Genomic DNA, 18,218 nt, shown 5'->3' on the forward strand with positions numbered 1-18,218 from the left:
AAGCATCACTTTGGAAAGTGGGATCATCGGAACAAATGCGACGGAGGCAAAGGAGCTGAGAGAAAGGGATGGTGCCTTTACAGGATGTGGGGTGTGAAGAGCTGCAGTCCAGATAGCTGTGGGAGTCAGTGGGCTTGTAATGGATATTGGTAGATAGTCTATTGCCAGAAATGGAGACAGAAAGGTCAAGGAAGGGGAGGGAAGAGTCTGAGATGGACCAGATGAAGACATGGAGGGGTGGAAGCTGGAAGCAAAGTTGATGAATTTTTAGAGGTATGGATGAGAGCATGAAGCGACACCAAAATAGTCATAGATGTACCGGTAAAAGAGGTTGTGGGAGGGGACCTGGGTAGGCCTGAAACAAGGAATGTTCCACATACCCCAGAAAAAGACAAGCATAGCTCGGACCCATGCAGGTACCCATTGCTACTCCTTTGATTTGGAGAAAGTAGGATGCTATATAGAAAGCTGACTTTGAGCCCTTATTCTTATATTCTTTTAGCACCCAACTCCTTAATCACCGAGGCAGCAACAAGTATTCTCAGTCTTAGCCAAATCTCTTTAAGGTCATTACCTTTAGTGTCTTTGAAATTCCCGTGGTCATGGACCCTAACAACACTGAACAACCTCAGTAATAATATAAATTTAAGTCCATGCTTACTCTATAGTATGATTGAAAAGATACTGTAGAACATTAAAAATAATCCAATATTTCGTTTTTCTTAATGTGTCGGGAAAAATACAGTCACATGAAGTATAGTAAATTGGTTTGGGACATTATAATGGTATTTCTGTCCCTCCTTTGAACCTCTTGCTTCAAGAGCTGCTTATATTTTTAAGGATCAATTTCTTGCCAAGAAAATAACATTTTCCATGTATAGTCTCAGCAAACAGAAGAGAACAGATGGCGCTGCACATGGCAGTAATTAATTCAACATGGTGTGGTCCTTTGAGTATTAATTAAGTTGCACATTTTCATAAAACTATCTGACTCCTTTAAAAAGCAGAAGAACAGTTGCTGGTGCTGTACAAGAACAAGTTACAAGGTGGAAGAAAGGCACTTACCTCTTTTTCGAAGTCAGGTGGCAGAAGTTTAACAAAGTTATCTGGAAAAACTCCCCGTTTACCATTGATTTCACCTTCCCACCATCCTGCATCTGCGCATTCCTGTAGAGAAGAAATAAACAGCTAAAGATTCTCCTGCATCCATAATTACAACGTAGCATTTCTAAACCTCCCAGGATGAATGGAGTTGCACTGAAATCAGATACCACACCCCACCAAACCGCCAGAGCCCGAGGGATCAACCTTGCCAGAGTTCTCCTGCTGTTCCCGTCCCACCACAGCTGGTAGAGAGGACAGTCAAATTGCCGTTCAATGCAGCAGGTTAGGAGAATCCTGCTGCATGAACAGCCTGCGAATCCCACCCAATTTAAATTTCCCGTCACTTGGACCTCACTTGCCCTGTGATGTCAGTGGTTGGAGTAGCCAGCATAGAACCAAGGAAGTGGCACGTGAATGGCACTGGAAGAAAAGTAGCTGGTTAAAGGGATTAGTGAAAACTGAAGATCTTGCGTTGGGTAAATAGTGAAAAATTATTTCCAATGGTCAGAGAATATTTTGATTTGATTTATTATTGTCACATTAGCATACAGTGAAAAGTACTGTTTCTTGTGCACTATACAGACAAAGCATAGAGAAGGAAACGAGAGAGTGCAGAATATAGTGTTACAGTCATAGCTAGGGTGTAGAGAAAGATCAACTTAATGCAAGGTAAGTCCATTCAAAAGTCTGACAGCAGCAGGGAAGAAGCTGTTCTTGAGTCGGTTGATACGTGACCTCAGACTTTTGTATCTTTTTCCCGATGGAAGAAGATGGAAGAGAGAATGTCTGGGGTGCGTGGGGTCCTTAATTATGCTGGCTGCTTTGCTGAGGCAGCAGGAAGTGTAGACAGAGTCAATGGATGGAAGGCTGGTTTGCGTGATGGACTGGGCTACATTCACGACCTTTTGTAGTTCCTTGCGGTCGTGAGCAGAGCAGGAGCCATACCAAGCTGTGATACAACCAGAAAGAATGCTTTCTATGGTGCATCTGTAAAAGTTGGTGAGAGTCGTAGCTGACATGCCAAATTTCATTAGTCTTCTGAGAGAGTAGAGGTGTTGGTGGGCTTTCTTATCTATTGTGTTAGCATGGGGGGACCAGGACAGGTTGTTGGTGATCTGGACATCTAAAAACTTGAAGCTCTCGACCCTTTCTACTTCGTCCCCATTGATGTAGAAACAAAGAAAACAAACGATTCTAACTGGGCAAATGTAAAGGAGCCTTCCCCAACTGAAGGTTATCAGACCATGATCTACTTCACCACGTGTGGCCACTGAGGTAGAAAAAAAAGTTAATTTCAAAAGGCATGGAACACATACATATTTGGGTCAGGGTTATAATATTTGTTGGGGGAGTGGGAGGGTTTACAGGATTGAGATATAGGAGAAGGTGCTAGCATTCGGGGATAAATGATTTCCTCCTTAGCTGTAATTTCTGTAACTCCATGAAAACATTCCCTGATAAAGTCTGAGCTCAAGGGCCTAATGCTAAGCTGATTTTGGATGCTGTGCCCTGTGAGAATTGCCCCATATACTGAGCTCATTGCCTTATGTCTGATCTCTTGGTTTGGTTCAGGTCAAGCTTTGACACCTGAAGTCCAAGTACGGATTGGCTCAGACGGAGATTCCCAGTTCAGAAGTGCCACTTTCACATGTAACCAGAAACAAAGTCCAAGGAGATAGGGAGAGAGATCAGGTCTGTTACAAGTGGCATTGATGGGAAACTTGATAGTAAAGTAACATTGTGCAGATAAGTAGGATTTCATGACATTGCATCTTTAATACAAGTTACATAGAGGCCATCAGTGAGTTATTGTATTTCTGTTGGATACAAAGGGAATAGGGGTGCTGTCACTATTATTCTTGGTCACTCATTACAAAGAACAAAGAACAATACAGCACAGGAACAGGCACTTCGGCCCTCCAAGCCCATGCCGCTCCCTGGTCCAAACTAGACCATTCTTTTGTATCCCTCCATTCCCACTCCGTTCATATGGCTATCTAGATAAGTCTTACACGTTCCCAGTGTGTCCGCCTCCACCACCTTGCCTGGCAGCGCATTCCAGGCCCCCACCACCCTCTGTGTAAAATATGTCCTTCTGATATCTGTGTTAAACCTCCCTCCCTTCACCTTGAACCTATGACCCCTCGTGAACGTCACCACCGACCTGGGGAAAAGCTTCCCACCGTTCACCCTACCTATGCCTTTCATAATTTTATACACCTCTATTAAGTATCCCCTCATCCTCCGTCTTTCCAGGGAGAACAACCCCAGTTTACCCAATCTCTCCTCAAACTAAGCCCCTCCATACCAGGCAACATCCTGGTAAACCTCCTCTGTACTCTCTCCAAAGCCTCCACGTCCTTCTGGTAGTGTGGCGACCAGAACTGGACGCAGTATTCCAGATGCGGCCGAACCAACATTCTATACATTTGCAACATCAGACCCCAACCTTTATACTCTATGCCCCGTCCTATAAAGGCAAGCATGCCATATGCCTTCTTCACCACCTTCTCCACCTGTGACGTCACCTTCAAGGATCTGTGGACTTGCACACCCAGGTCCCTCTGCGTATCTACACCCTTTATGGTTCTGCCATTTATCATATAGCTCCTCCCTACATTATTTCTACCAAAATGCATCACTTCGCGTTTATCAGGATTGAACTCCATCTGCCATTTCTTTGCCCAAATTTCCAGCCTATCTATATCCTTCTGTAGCTTCTGACAATGCTCCTCACTATCTGCAAGTCCTGCCAATTTTGTGTCGTCCGCAAACTTACTGATTACCCCAGTTACACCTTCTTCCAGATCGTTTATATAAATCACAAACAGCAGAGGTCCCAATACAGAGCCCTGCGGAACACCACTAGTCACAGGCCTCCAGCCGGAAAAAGACCCTTCCACTACCACCCTCTGTCTTCTGTGACCAAGCCAGTTCTCCACCCATCTAGCCACCTCTCCCTTTATCCCATGAGATCCAAGCTTTTTCACCAGCCTACCATCAGGGACTTTGTCAAACGCTTTACTAAAGTCCATATAGACGACATCCACGGCCCTTTCCTCGTCAACCATTCTGGTCACTTCAAAAAACTCCACCAGGTTAGTGAGGCATGACCTCCCTCTCACAAAACCATGCTGACTATCGTTAATGAGTTTATTCCTTTCTAAATGCGCATACACCCTATCTCTAAGAATCTTCAACAACTTCCCCACCACGGACGTCAAGCTCACCGGCCTATAATTACCAAGTTATCCTTCCTACCCTTCTTAAATAACGGGACCACATTAGCTATCCTCCAATCCTCTGGGACCTCACCTGCGTCCAGTGACGAGACAAAGATTTGCATCAGAGGCCCAGCGATTTCATCTCTCGTCTCCCTGAGCAGCCTTGGATAGATTCCATCAGGCCCTGGGGATTTGTCAGTCTTTATATTCTCTAACAAACCTAACACTTCCTCCCTTGTAATGGAGATTTTCTCCAACGGTTCAACACTCCCCTCCGAGACACTCCCAGTCAACACATCCCTCTCCTTTGTGAATACCGACGCAAAGTATTCATTTAGGATCTCCCCTACTTCTTTGGGCTCCAAGCATAATTCCCCACTTTTGTCCCTGAGAGGTCCGATTTTTTTCCCTAACAACCCTTCTGTTCCTAACGTATGAATAAAATGCCTTGGGATTCTCCTTAATCCTGTCTGCCAAGGACATTTCGTGACTCCTTTTTGCCCTTCTAATTCCCCGTTTGAGTTCTTTCCTACTTTCTTTGTACTCCTCCAGAGCTCCCTCCGTTTTTAGCTGCCTGGACCTAACATACGCCTCTCTTTTCTTTTTGACCAGTCCCTCAATTTCCCTGGTTATCCACGGTTCTCGAATCCTACTCTTCCTATCCTTTTTTACAGGCACATGCCTGTCCTGTAGCCCTAACAACTGTTCCTTAAAAGACTCCCACATGCCAGATGTGGATTTACCCTCAAACAGCCTCTCCCAATCAAGAGCTGCCAATTTCTGCCTAATCCCACTAAAGTTAGCCTTCCCCCAATCCAACACTTTACCCTTGGGACACCACTCATCCTTTTCCATCACTATCCTAAAGCTAACAGAATTGTGGTCACTATTTGCTACATGTTCCCCAACCAAAACTTTGAAGACCTGACCGGATACTAGGTCCAGTATAGCCCCCTCTCTAGTCGGGCTATCTACGTATTGTTCCAAAGAACCCTCCTGTACGCATTTTACAAATTCCTCCCCATTCAGAGTCCCAGCTCTCAGCGATTTCCAGTCTATACCAGGGAAATTGAAGTCTCCCACGACAACAACCCTATTTTTCCTGCACCTATCCAGTATCTCCTGACATATCCGTTCTTCCACTTCCCTTGGGCTGTTGGGGAGCCTGTAGTATACCCCCAACATAGTGACTGCGCCCTTCCTGTTTCTAAGCTCCACCCAGAGTGACTCGATACACGACCCCTCTGAATTGTCCTCCCTCTGCACCACTGTAATATGCTCTCCAACTAATACTGCTACTCCCCCACCTCTTTTGGCCCCTCCTCTGTCTCGCCTAAAACACTTGTACCCCGGAATATTCAGCTGCCAGTCCTGTCCCTCTTTCAACCAAGTCTCTGTCACAGCAACCACATCCAAATTCCTCATGAGCATTAAGGCCCTAAGTTCATCTGTCTTACATCTTACATTGATAACCATTAGCTAATGATGGAATTTAAAGTTCCTTCAGTTCTGTTCGCATCCTGACCTTCAGATTTCCCACTTCTCCAGCCTCTTAACCTGCAAAAGAATAGTCTCCCATTTTGAGACAAAATGTCGTGACAGGGCAGGAACATGGAGTGTTTTCCGCTGTGGAGGCTGGTGGGAACATAGTTGAATCTTCTGGCCCCAACTTCATCAATTATGTACCCAAGTGTTTTACGCCGTATTCAGTAGTAGGGCAGGTCTGGCTGATGCGTAGTCCACTGTTGTGTCCGGGTGCCATGTTGAGATGGGGCCCAACATCACTGACCCACTATTAAAGAAAGAATATGAACCTCTGGAGAATGAAGGTAGAGTTACAGGAGCATTCTGAGGCTGAAAGACAGGCTCCTTCTAGGACACCAATCCAGCTGCAGATGTGCTCCGACCCACTGTTGTGGTGTTCCAGGGTTGCCTCCATCTGAACTCTACCAGCAGATCCAGGTGTTGCTCAGGTGAGTCCCGACATCGGCATGCCGTGTTGTTCCAAAGGTGTTTCACGCCAGCAGAATGCAGCGTAGGGAGGTTGGGTGTTCATCTGCAACCTATTAACAGGATGCAAATGAGTTCATGCCGGCCTCTGGCAGGTTTCCTACCCATCATGGCAGGCAGCAGCGGAAGATCCTGCTGTAAATTCACGCTGGAATTAAACTGATTTCTCAGCCTTGTGCCTTATTCTTTCCCCACAGCCACAATCAAACTTGTTAGCAGGGGCTTGGGAGAATTCCATCCAGAGTGTCAGAAGATCATGTGATCAAATTTCCAGAAATGTCTCCAATCAAAATTGGCAACTCTACAATAGGACTGCTACGCCTGAGGAAAGAGATTAAATACATTAAATCAGTCTTCCCATGCCAGAGACATTCAACTTCACTCAACAGCACCCTGTGCAATAATTACCAAGGGGAAATTAGGGCTATTAATTATTTGCATTTAACTTTTGCGATTAAACAATGTTTTTTGGAGATTCATATTTTGTGTTAATTGTGAAATAACATGGCAGTGACCCAGATATGGATTTTAAATTAATTGCAGTTTTAATTACAATCACTCGCGGCATGACACAGTCATTCATTGAACTCCCAGACCCATCACATTCGGAGCCATCTGCAGCCTTCAGTACACCTCACTTCTTCGCTGCAAACTTCTGCTCATGTGCAAAATTCACCTTCTGTGCATCAATGGTCATTGTATTCATCCACACAGATACAATTAAAGCTGAGTTTAAATTTTTCATGCTGTAATTCATTCTTTCAGAAAAAACAAAAATTGCTTGACAACCCTAGGCAAAGCTAATAGTAGTTATTTATGCGTTTAGCCAGGATTTGGTTCTACAAGATTTTGTTATGCTGCTGCTCTGATCTCAGACAGGTATATTCCGAGGAACAACACAAGAGAAATCAAGATCAAAAAATGACATCAGTGCAAAAGGCAAGGCTAAAGCATTTATGACCATCTTTAGCCAGAAGTGGCGAGTGGATGGTCAATTTTGGCCTCCTCCCGAGATGCCCAGCATCAGAGATGCCAGTCTTTATTTATCCAATTTGATTCACTTGATGTGATATCAAGAAACAGCTAAAGACACTGTATAACGCAAAGGTCATGGGCCCTGACGACATTCTGGTAATCGAACTGAAGACTTGTGCTCCAGAACTCGGCATGCCCCTAGCCAATCTCTTCGCTAGCATCTACCTGGCAATGTAGAAAATTGCCCAGGTGAGTCATGTCCACAAAAAACAGGACAAATCCAACTTGATCGATTACTACCCCCATCAGTCTACTCTCATTTATCAGCAGAGTGATAGAAGGGGTTGTCGACAATCTTCTCAAGCAGAATGTACTCAACAATAACCTGCTCAACGATCCTCAGTTTGGATTCTGCCAGGGTCACTGATCTCACTACAGCCTTGGTCCAAACATAGACATAAGAGCTGAATTCAAGAGGGCAGGTGAGAGTGACTGTCTTTGATATCAAGACACGATTGACCAAGTGAGGCATCAAGCCGCTGTAGAAAACGTGGCAGTCACTTCGATGCATTCACATCCTTCCTATAGTGTGGTGACCAAACTGTATGCAATATTCCAGCTGCGGTTTAACTAGTGTCTTGTACAAGTTTAGCATAACCTCCTTGCTCTTATACTCTATTCTCTTATTAATAAAACTCAGAATATTGCAAGCTTTATTAACTGCTCTCTGAACCTGCCTTGCCACTTTCAATGATCTATGCAAACATGCACCCAGGTCCCTCTGCTCTTGCATCCCTTTAAAAATGTTACCCCTTATTTTATATTGTGTCCCCATGTTCTTCCTAACAAAATGCATCACCTCATGCTTCTCCGCATTGAATTTCATCTGCCGCCTATCTGTCCATTGCAACAACTTGTCTATGTCCTTATGAAGTTCTACACTGTCCTCTTCACAAGTTCAAATACTTCCAAGTTTTATGCCATCCTCAAATTCTGAAATTGTGCCCTGCGCACTAAGATCTAGATCATTAATATATCAGGAAAAGCAAATGTCCCCAACACTGAACCATGGGGAACACCACTGCAAACCTTCCTCCAGTCCAAAAAATATCCATCGTCTCTGCACTTCTTATTATTCAGCCAATTTTGTTTCCACATTGCTGCTGTCCCTTTTATTCCGCAAGCTATAACTGCTCTCAAGTCTGTTGTGTGGCACTGTATCAAATGCCTTCTGAAAGTCCATGTACACCACATCAACAGCACTACCCTCATTGACCCTTTCTGTACCTCCTCAAAACATTCCAGCATCTTCTAAACTCATAACCTCTATAATCTGCATGGGAACACCACCACCTGCAAGTTCTCACCCAAGCCACACAGCATCCTGACTTGGAACTATATCGATCTTCCTTCAGTGTCAAAATCCTGGAACTTCCTTCCTAGTGAGATGATGGCATCCGTGTCGATGATCCGGTAGGTCTTGCAGAGGTTGCTGTGGCAGGGTTGTGTGGTGTCGTGGTCACTGTTCTCCTGAAGGCTGGGTAGTTTGCTGCGGACAATGGTCTGTTCGAGGTTGTGCCATCATCTCACGTGAGAACACCATCCACCAGGTACACGGTACATACTCTTGCAACTCGGCCAACGTTGTCTACCTGATACGCTGCAGGAAAGGATGCCCTGAGGCATGGTACATTGGGGAGACCATGCAGATGCTACGACAATGGATGAATGAACACCGCTCGACAATCACCAGGCAAGAGTGTTCTTTTCCTGTTGGGGAACACTTCAGCGGTCACGGGCATTCGGCTTCTGATCTTCGGGTAAGCATTCTCCAAGGCGGCCTTCATGACATACAACAAGGCAGAGTCGCTGAGCAGAGACTGATAGCCAAGTTCCGCACACGAGGACGGCCTCAACCGGGATCTTGGGTTCATGTCACACTATCTGTAATCCCCACGACTTGCCTGGGCTTGCAAAATCTCACTAACTGTCCTGTCTGGGGACAATACACATCTCTTTAACCTGTGCTTAACCCTCTCTCCACTCACATTGTCTGTACCTTTGAGACTTGATTACCTGTAAAGAGTCGCATTCCAACCATTATTTTGTAAATTGAGTTTGTGTCTTTATATGCCCTGTTTGTGAATAGAACTCCCACTCACCTGACGAAGGGGCAGCGCTCCGAAAGCTAGTGGCTTTTGTCCAAGCCTGTTGGACTTTTACCTGGTGTTGTGAGACTTCTTACTATGATTGTTATTTGCCAGTTAAATAACATGCAATGACCATTTTCAACATGACTGAATCCCAACCATTACCCTATGATATTCAATGACATTACCATCACTGAATATGGCCCCCTCCTTCTCAAATCAACATCGTGGTGGTTACCATTGACCAGGAACTAAACGAAACCAGTGATATAAATACTATGACTAGAAGAAAAGTCAGTGACTGGGAATTCTGTGGCAAGTAACTGACTTTCCAAAGTCTGACCACCATCTACAAGGCACAAATCAGGAGTGTGATGGAGTACTTGCCTGAATGACTGCAGCTTCAACACACGCAGCTTGACACCATCCAGAACAAACCAGTCTACCTGACTAGCACCCCATCCTGACAGCACCTTCCAAACCTGTAACCTCTACCACCAAGAAGGACAAGGGCAGCAAGTTGATGTGAACATGTAAATTCCCCTCCAAGCTAGAACTCCCTTCCTAACATCACTGTATGTGTACCTACAGCAGATGGACCACAGTAGATCAAGGCGGCAGCTCACCACCACCTTCTCAAGGGCAATCAGGGATGGACATAAACTCTGGCCTAGCCAGCAACACCCCACAGCCCATGATAGAATTTTAAAAATACTTTAAATGCATTAATTTTAAACGCCTTTGTTCCCAAATCAAACTAGCATGAAAACCAGAACGACTATCTAGCTATTGACTAAATGAGAAGTTATTAGATTAACAAGATTGTATTAAACTAGGTAATCCTAGTTTTTCTTTAGCTCATTAAAATTAGACTAAATGTTCAGGATGCGCAGTGGTTCATTTTCAGTAAAATCACAGTTTATCAATTTTATTCAATAGCATGCTTTGAAGATGAGAAAATTGTGCATCTCTCCTTAAAGAGAGTATAACTGGAAAGGATAATTTTGTAAACTAACATTCATATCATATTTATGCAAAATAATAATCTTACCTTATTTATAATAATTACGATCTCTCCTTCTCTGATTGTCAGCTCATCTTCATTCTGTGCTTCATATGGGAACAGCACTTTGCAATATTCCTTACCTTAAACAATTAGCACCATTAGTTAGCTAAAGTAAATAGATTCAATTGATATATTTTCAGATTTTAATATTTCACTCCAATTGCAGCTGTATTACTGGTGACAATGGCCAAGTCCCTCCCTCAGTTAAGACTGAGGAAGTCAAAATGGTAACTCAGCACCAAATGAAATAGTTTGTTGGGACGTTTCATGTCACCATAAACAATTCATCGCAATAACTTACTGAAGTGAATTCATGTACATTTTTGGTTAAGTCGAAAAATTTTAAACACCGTGAGGGCGATAAGCTGAACAGCTACCCAGGAAATATTACTGGAACTCTGAATTTTACAACCAACTGCAATGTATTCATGGAATTCAATATTTTCAGTATTAATACAGCCTTTTTAGCCGAGACAGAAAAGTGACTTGTCTACCTAATCTTACAACAATGGTGACACTAGGGGTGAAATAAATTGGGACTTGGTATGTGAAGATATCTAATTAGCATTAACAATTAGATATAATTTAACTTCATCTTGAAAGCAAGCAGTATTTTTTACCTGCGCATGTTATAATTTCATAATACAGTTACAATTAATGAAAATGTATATGACAGCAAACTGCCTTAAGTACCTACTTTTAAGGAGTCTAACTTGTACTACACAGCAAATGTTGAAGCAGAAGACTTAAAACACATCAATGCAAACTTTCAAAAAAATTATACCACTGGCACTGCTGGTGTAAGGGGAGGATTCCAAATTCCAATTATAATTCCAAAAATTACTTTCTAATTCTATGTTTAAAGCTGCTTTTCTTGAGCCTAACTAGCCTATTCAGAATGATATTAAAGCAGCCAACTAACACAGAGTTTGATTCTGGCAGGTCTTGAATGAGGAGGAACAGTTCGGTGTACTTACTTTAATGGTTTCGGCTTTTTGCTGAAGCTAAACTTATACAGTGTAATTTGGGTGTTAAGACCTAACCTGACTCCAAAAAAAAAGCAGAGAGAGATCAACTACTCCAGGAAGCTACACTCTACCTTCTCCAGTGTTATATTGGACCCCAACTTCAGATTCAAGTTGTATTTATACTCTAACTGTAGTGGCAGTTGCAGAACTGAACACTGCACCAAAACTACACTTGGAATATAAATGCATGCTTCAATTCGCCTGTCTTAGAAGATGATCAGTCAAATATAAAGTCTAAAAGATTACATTATTAGAGAAAGTCAAGAAGTCAACCCATTGTTAATGATGATCACAAGAGTAAGTTAAATATCCAACAATGGTTTTAAAAGTAGAAACCCAAGTAAATTTACTGAAGTTCTTAGGACTTGCTATAGCCTTTCAGTCCAAAGAAGTCGGCACCAAATGCAATATCAAGCGGTCCTTTAACCTATCCTTTCTTTCCATTACATGTTAGGAATGCAAAAAAATGCATATTAATTCATTATTACACTCACCTTTAGGCCTGTTGTCTGGTTCAGACTTTATTGGCTCCTGAGAAGACACAGCTGAAGGTAACTTTTTTCCGGAAGGCTAAAATAAAACAAAAAGCGCAATGAATGACATGGTTAGCAAAATTTGCACCTCCTTTCTCTGCAGTATCGCTACATCCTTGACTATGTAAGTGAATGATTACAGTTAAGATATCCAGAGATCAATACCATGTGTGATACAGAAAAGGCCATTTGTCCTACTGTGTCTGTGCCAACTCTTTGAAAGAGCAATTAGTCCCATTCCCTTGCTTTATTCTCAATCTTATTTCTCATGAAATATATTTGTCCAATGGAGGCGGTACCTTCCAGTTCATCAGAATTAAGTAAAACAAAATTCTCATCTCCTCACAGTGGTTAGCACTGCTTTGATGTTTGATTCCTGGCTTGGGTCTCTGTTTGTGCAGAGTCTGTACGTTCTCCCCATGTCTGCGTGGGTTTCCTCTGGTTGCTCCAGTTTCCTCCCACAGTCCGAAAGAACATGCTGGTTAGACGCATTGGCTATGCTAAATTCTCCCCCAATGTACCCGAATAGGCGCCAGAGTGTGGCGACATGGAGATTTTCATAGTTACTTCATTGCAATGTTAATTTAAGCCTACTTGTGACACTAATAAATCAACTTTAAACTTAAAAACCTTTGTTTTTTTGTCGAAGGTTAAACAGCAGAAGTCAAATATGTAAAAGGAACTTGCACTTGTGAAATCAGCAGTACACCATTCCTAAAGGAGCAACAGGTCGCCACAGTGAAGCTCTGTTTTTGTTTTGTTTTTTTAATGTACTGTGTAACATTCTTAATGTAATGTCACTGACCTGAAACATAATGCTTCTCTCTCCACAGATGCTGTCAGACCCACTGAGGATTTCCAACAGTTTTTGTTTTGACTTCTTATAATAAAGGCCAACAACTATTTACCTCCACTTGTAATTAGTAATTACTAATTAATTTTGCCTTGATACACAAGACAAAAGGTGGAAGTCCCCATTTTGAAACTAAGGTGTGCTACTCAGTGCCTGTCCCATTGACCAGAATGGCAGGATCCCGATTCTGCGACAGATTCAGTATTTGGAACCTCATTATGTACAGGCGAGTTCCCCTCCGACTCCCCAGACAGGCCAGCAGCTGATCTGTTTGCCCACCCTCAGCTGATGAGTTAAAAGGTCCCAGCGCCATGTTTAAATACCAGTCCAGCAGACCCATACATCTCCTTTCCTGCCCACCTGTCAGGACCAGATCTCCAATAGATCCAGAACCCAGAAGAAAAGGCTAGCAGCTAGCTGCAAGGCAGCAGCACTGGCTTTCAGCGCAAGGGTGTTCTAGAGACCCTTATTTGGGGTATGCAGGTCCACCTACATGTCCTCTACCCCAGGGATGGCTCAAAGAAGCATACCAACCTGACCTCTGCAGCCTGGGAGGCTGTTGCCCAGGAGGTAGTCTGCCTGTCAACCACCAACCAAGTGCCATCCAGTGCTGGAAGTGGATGAAATACCTAATCTGCTCCGCCAGGGTAAGTCCTCTCTCAGCTCCCTCCACTATCAAACTCTCGGTATATCATCACATACTTGCATGGAAACATAGAAAATAGGAGCAGGAGTACATCATTCAGTTGTTCAAGCCTGCTCCACCATTCATTATGATCATGGTTGATCATCCAACTCAATAGCTTGATCCTGCTTCCTCCCCCTCACCCCCCCCCCCAATATTCTTTGATTCCCTTTGCCCCAAGAGCTATATTTAACTCCTTCTTGAAAACAAACAATGCTTTCTGTGGTAGCAAATTCCACAGGTTTGCACTCTCTGGGTGAATGCATTTCTCCTCATCTCAGTCTTAAAAGGTTTACCCCGTATTCTTCGACTATGACTTCATTTCTGGACATCCCCACCATCGGGAACATCCTTCCTGTATCTACCCTGTCTCGTCCTGTTAGAATTTTATAGGTTTCTTTAAGGTCCTCCCTCATTCTTCTAACTCCAGTAAATTTAATCCTAATTGACTCAAAGTCTCCTCATACGTCAGTCCTGCCATCCCAAGAATCAGTCTGGTAAACCTTCTCTGTACTCCCTATTTGGAAGAGCATCCTTCCTCAGATAAGGAGACCAAAACTGCATACAATATTCTAGGTATGGCATTACCAAGGCCCTGTATAATTGTAGCAAGACATTCCTGCTCCTGTACTCAACTCCTCTCACTATGAAGGCCACATACCATTTGCCTTCTTTACCGCCTGCTGTACCTGCATGCTTACTTTCAGCAACTGGTGTACAAGGACACCCAGGTCTCGTTGCACATTCCCCTCTCAATTTACAATCATTTAGGTAATAACCTGTCTTCCTGTTTTTGCTACCAAAGTGTATAACCCCTAATTTATCCAAATTATACTGCATCTGCCATGTATTTGCCCACTCACTCAGCTTGTCCAAATCACACCGAAGTATCCTCCTCACAGCTCACCCTCCCATCCAGCTTTGTGTCATTTGCAAATTTGGAGATATTACATTTAGTTCCCTCATCTAAATCATTAATAAATAGTGAATAGCTGATATCCTAGCACCGATCCCTGCGATACCCCACTAGTCACTGCCTGCCATTTGATAAATTACCTGTTCGTTCGTCCTGTTTTCCGTCTGCCAACCAGTTTTCTATCCATCTCAATACATTACTCCCATTGCTCTGTGCTTTAAATGTACACACTTATCGCTTATGTGAGATTCCCATGTGCTTTAATTTTATACGTTAATCTCTCACCTTCTGAAAGTCCAAATAAACCACATCCACTGGCTCCCTCTTTCATCAAGTATGCGGATTACATTCTCGAAGAATTCCAGAAGATTTGTCAAGCATGATTTCCTTTTCATAAATCCATGCTGACTCTGTCCGATTCTGCCAATTTTTACCAAGCGCACTGCTGCAAAATCTTTGATAAGGACTCTAGAATTCTCCCCACTACCGAAGTCAGGCTGACTGGTCTATAATTCTCCATTTTCTCTCTACCTCCCTTTTTAAATAGTGCGGTTACTTTAGCTATTCTCTAATCTGTAGAAACTATTCCAGAGTCTATAGATGTCTATAAGATGACCACCAATGCATCCACTCAAACAGCTACTCTCTTGATGTTCAAAACAACCATTAGCTGGGGGCGCATATCAACATCCACTCTCACAACAAGACTTCCACAACATCACCGTCCCATCTGTCTTGTTGCTCCAACTCCAAATCCCTGCCTCTTCTAGCGTTCATTACACACATGAATTTCACTCAGTCTCTGCATATTCTCTCACCACATCTATTTCTTCTGTCCCCATACAGGCCAAACTGGGGCATAGTTCAAGGTTAGGTCATTTTCTGGCAAACACTCACAGACACACTCCCAGAGCAGCCAGAGGGAGGGACAGCCTAGGTCTTTGGGCATTCAGAGGGCTCCTGGAGACCAGCCACTTCCCAGCAAATGATGAACAATTGTAAGCAGTTGCCAGCTTAATGGTGGAGATGCAAAGGGAGGCACCAGAATTTCAACAGTCATTCATCAGTTAGTGGAGTCCCTCTGCATTTTGTCTGATGCTGTGGTTCCGACATGTGAGGGCCTCAAGGCCACTATGGGAAAGTCGGCAACCACCATGGAGATCTTGATCTAGCTGGTCCTGCTGGATTTGCATTCAATCATGCCCCCTAAGTCGACACACTCTGGCAGGCACCATTATGTAGGCTTCATGGGAACCAGGCACACTGACCTCCCTTCAGGTGCCCCATCTTCTCCAGGAGTTATGCTGGGGCACCTCACCTACACAGAGGATAAGCAGCAGACGCACACCCCACGGGGCTCACTAAGGGCACCCCAAATGTGTGCAGGTGTTCAGAGTCCCCTCCGCCTGTGTTTGCACCAACTCCAGCAGCACAAACTGCTGAGGCGGTTTCTGCTGGGCCCCTCCAGGGCTCGATTCACCTGAAGACATTCACCAAATTCATCACAGGCTTCAGGATGTAGCAGTCAGCAGGCTGTCTATGCCCCACTGTGGATAACGGGACTGCACCAAGGCATAGTGGTAGGGTTAGGAAAGTTAAGTTTTGATGTCACCTCAGGGTTATGGGTGCCCTATCACTGAATAAATTGCACATTTTGAAAACCATTTCATTTGTATTTGAATGTAATGATCAGATGAAAGCACTGATTTGGATCTTTGCAATCCTCTTATTCCGAGGTTCAACCTTTTTCACACTCAGGGCCTGATTTTACCATTTTCATTCTAAGTGCCGAATCTGGGCGTAATGCAGATCCGACTTAGAAATCTGCTTTCAGGCGCCCCCATACGCTCTCAGCCATCTCCAGTCCCATTCGCGCTGTGGGCAGGGCTTAGCGTGGCCGAAACGATCGGAGCTCTGAACTGCGCATGCGCAGTTTGAAAAAAATTTGAAAAAGCCCGTGTCAGATCGCTCGCGGGCCGCAGAAAGTGGAGAAAGCGGCTCGGGAGCGAAAATCGGGAGCGAGGGTGCACACACACACACATCACTGTCCCCCTTATCCACCCCCCCACTACGCATACACATCACTGTCCCCCTTATCCACCCCCCCACTACCCATACACATCACTGTCCCCCTTGTCCACCCCCCCCACAACCCACACACATCGCTGTCCCCCTTTATCCATCCCCCCAGTACCCAGACCGATTGCCACCCCTACCCCTTCTGCTCCCCACCGATCACCCACAGAGTGGCAGCGGATCTCCCTGCCCCCGCACCAGAGATCCATCTGCCTCCCCCCACCAGAGATCCATCTGCCCCCCCACCACCAGAGATCCATCTGCCCCCCCCTCCCCCCCCCCCACCAGTGAGCGATCGGGCCTCCCCTCCCCTCCGAGATACATCTTACCCGCCTCCCTCCCTCCCCCCCCCCCACCATATAATGATCTGGCCTCACTCTCCCCCCCCGCTCCACCCAGAGAATGGTCTGGCCTCACTCCCCGCCCCTCCAGAGGAACATCTGACCCGCCTCCTCCTCCCTCCCCACCAGACAACGATCAGACCTCCCCCCCCCCCCCCCCCCCGACCACCAGACAACGGTCGGCCCTCTCGCCCCCCCCCCCCTCCCAGAAATACATCTGACCCGCCTCCTTCTCCTCTCCCCCCCCCCCAACCAGACAACAATCTGGCCTCACTCCCCTCCTCCCCCACCAACCAGAGAATGACCTGACCTGCCTCCCTCCTCCCCCCCAACCACTGATCTAAGTCAGAGAGCTGTTGGAAACACTGAACGCGCCCTTCAGAAGCTGGAGGGTCCGTTTCAGACTTTTATTTAGCAGGTCCATTACGGCGCGGTTCCGGATTGGCAAACACGGTGATAAAGGGGGAAATGCTGATAAAGTTGGGCGGGCAGTTCATTAATTCAATTTAAATACATGCAAATGCATTTAAATCGTCGTTGCACCCGTTTGGGCGCAAATCGAATCGCTGCCATTCCCGGGTTTCGGTAAAGTGGCAATCTGCACGGATGTGGATCGCGATAATGGCCTCTCACCTGACTTTACCACGTTTTTGCGCCCGAAAACAGGCGCGAGGCAATGGTAAAATAGGGCCCTCAGTATCCCTTTTTAAGATTAATGTTCATGTCAGCAACACATCAGTGCATTCAGGAGGTGACCAATGCCCTTTACAGGACTATCATTTTATGAACTTTTGCCAACCTCAGTGCCATTTGGATGAGGATAGCCAAGCTCAGAGATTCACGTTTGTGCATGGTTCCGTTGGAGTTGTCATGGCCCCTACATCCCTGGTCACTCCCAGGTTCTGGGGGGCAGACATTCTGCTGGGATGGTTGCTGGGGAACAAGGGCTACCCATTTAAACAATGGTTCATGACACTGGTGCATCACCCTTGGACTCCAGCCAAGGTACGGTACAATGCTGCTCACCCCACTACACTAGACCGCTGAAGATGTGATTCACTCCCTGGACTGCTCAGGTGGTTCTCTGCAACATGTTTGCTGTGATCTGGCTATGCAGAAAGGTGAGGTCTGCCAGAGGCTGAACTAGAATAGGAGGAGCCCTCCTCTGAAGAAGTGTAGGAAGCCAAGGGGGATGCTGAGGGACAACATGAGCATCATGGAGGAGGGGAGATATGAGAGGCATGCCTATGATACCAT

The 18,218-nt window shown here is 45.0% G+C and overlaps 1 protein-coding gene across 2 annotated transcripts in view; it reads right to left on the bottom strand.

Annotated features, from left to right (window-relative positions):
- Positions 1–18,218, bottom strand: part of sh3kbp1 (SH3-domain kinase binding protein 1) — a 334,888-nt gene that overhangs the window by 98,016 nt on the left and 218,654 nt on the right. For both annotated transcript variants that reach the window (XM_078232356.1, XM_078232358.1), the window contains 3 exons: positions 12,052–12,127; positions 10,515–10,609; positions 1,066–1,167 (listed from right to left, as the gene is read on the bottom strand). In XM_078232356.1, coding sequence (XP_078088482.1) covers positions 1,066–1,167; positions 10,515–10,609; positions 12,052–12,127 — 273 coding nt within the window. The remainder of the gene's footprint in view (positions 1–1,065; positions 1,168–10,514; positions 10,610–12,051; positions 12,128–18,218) is intronic.

This window comes from Mustelus asterias, chromosome 17, assembly GCF_964213995.1.
Source record: "Mustelus asterias chromosome 17, sMusAst1.hap1.1, whole genome shotgun sequence".
NCBI lineage: Eukaryota > Metazoa > Chordata > Chondrichthyes > Carcharhiniformes > Triakidae > Mustelus > Mustelus asterias.